At 53.5% G+C, this 1,211-nt stretch overlaps 1 protein-coding gene across 1 annotated transcript in view; it reads left to right on the forward strand.

Moving 5' to 3' along the window:
- Positions 1 to 1,211, forward strand: part of MRPL9 (mitochondrial ribosomal protein L9) — a 6,961-nt gene that overhangs the window by 1,025 nt on the left and 4,725 nt on the right. Inside the window, exon 3 of the mRNA XM_006036251.2 lies at positions 103 to 227. Coding sequence (XP_006036313.1) covers positions 103 to 227 — 125 coding nt within the window. The remainder of the gene's footprint in view (positions 1 to 102; positions 228 to 1,211) is intronic.

A 1,211-nucleotide genomic window follows, 5' to 3' on the forward strand; every position in this document is an offset into this window, starting at 1 on the left:
GGACCTACTTTGGGGCTGTGTCAGGAGTGAGGGGTGCTCTTTTGAGTCTCTGATGATCTAGGTTGGCCGTTGGTGTCACTCTTCCCCCTGGATGTCTTGCAGATTTGGGAAACCGAGGGGACATTGTCTCCGTAAGGAAATCCCTGGGCCGGAACAAACTGCTTCCGCGGGGCCTCGCTGTTTACGCGTCACCGGAGAACAAGAAGATGTTTGAGGAGGAAATGAAAGTGAGTTGGAGCTTGGGCAGCGCTTCTGGAGAGCAAGGTGCCTTTCCAGGGTACACAGCTTGTCCTAGCATGCCTGGCAGGCGGGTTCCTAAGCTACTGAGACCCCCCTCAAATTAGCCACTGTCTGGAGGGTTCCCACAGTTCTTGTGTGATCTCAGGGAGCAGAAAATTCAGTCAGCGCAGATGGAGTTGGGGATCTTCTGGAAGGGTTAGACATTTTAAAATCTGCAGGTCCAGATGCCTTCCACTCAAGGGTGTTGAGGGAGCTGGCAGGGGTCATCGCAGAGCCCTTGGCCCGGCTGTATGAGCATTCGTGGTCATCTGGCCCGGTGCCGGGGGATTGGAAACTGGCTAATGTCCCAATTTTCAAGAAAGGGAGGAGAGAGGACCCAGGTAACTATAGGCCTGTAAGCCTCACCTCGGTGCTCGGGAAGATCTTGGAGAGAATCATCAAGAAGCACATCTGTGGGGGCCTGTGGGGGAGATCATGCTCAGGGGCAATCAGCATGGGTTCATCAAAGGCAGGTCCTGCCAGACCAACCTGATTGCCTTTTATGACCAGGTGACTAAATCCTTGGATGATGGTGTCGCCGTGGACGTAGTCTTTCTAGACTTTAAGAAGGCCTTTGACACTGTCTCTCACCCCATCCTCATCCATAAATTAAGCGACTGCGGCCTTGATGCCTGCACAGTTGGATGGGTAAAAAATTGGCTGATGGTGTGCACGCAGAGAGTAGTGGTGGACGGGTTGTACTCAGCCTGGCGAGATGTGAGCAGTGGGGTACCCCAGGGCTCGGTCCTCGGGCCCGCACTGTTTAACATCTTCATCAGCGACTTGGATGAGGGGGTGGAAAGCACGCTGTCCAAGTTTGCTGATAACACTAAGATGTGGGGCGAGGTGGGCACACTTGAAGGGAGAGAGAGGCTGCAAACAGATTTAGACAGACTACAAAAGTGGGCAGATGAGAATAGGATGGGGTTCAA

The sequence above is a fragment of the Alligator sinensis genome, unplaced genomic scaffold (assembly GCF_000455745.1).
Source record: "Alligator sinensis unplaced genomic scaffold, ASM45574v1 scaffold880_2, whole genome shotgun sequence".
Taxonomy (NCBI): Eukaryota; Metazoa; Chordata; order Crocodylia; family Alligatoridae; genus Alligator; species Alligator sinensis.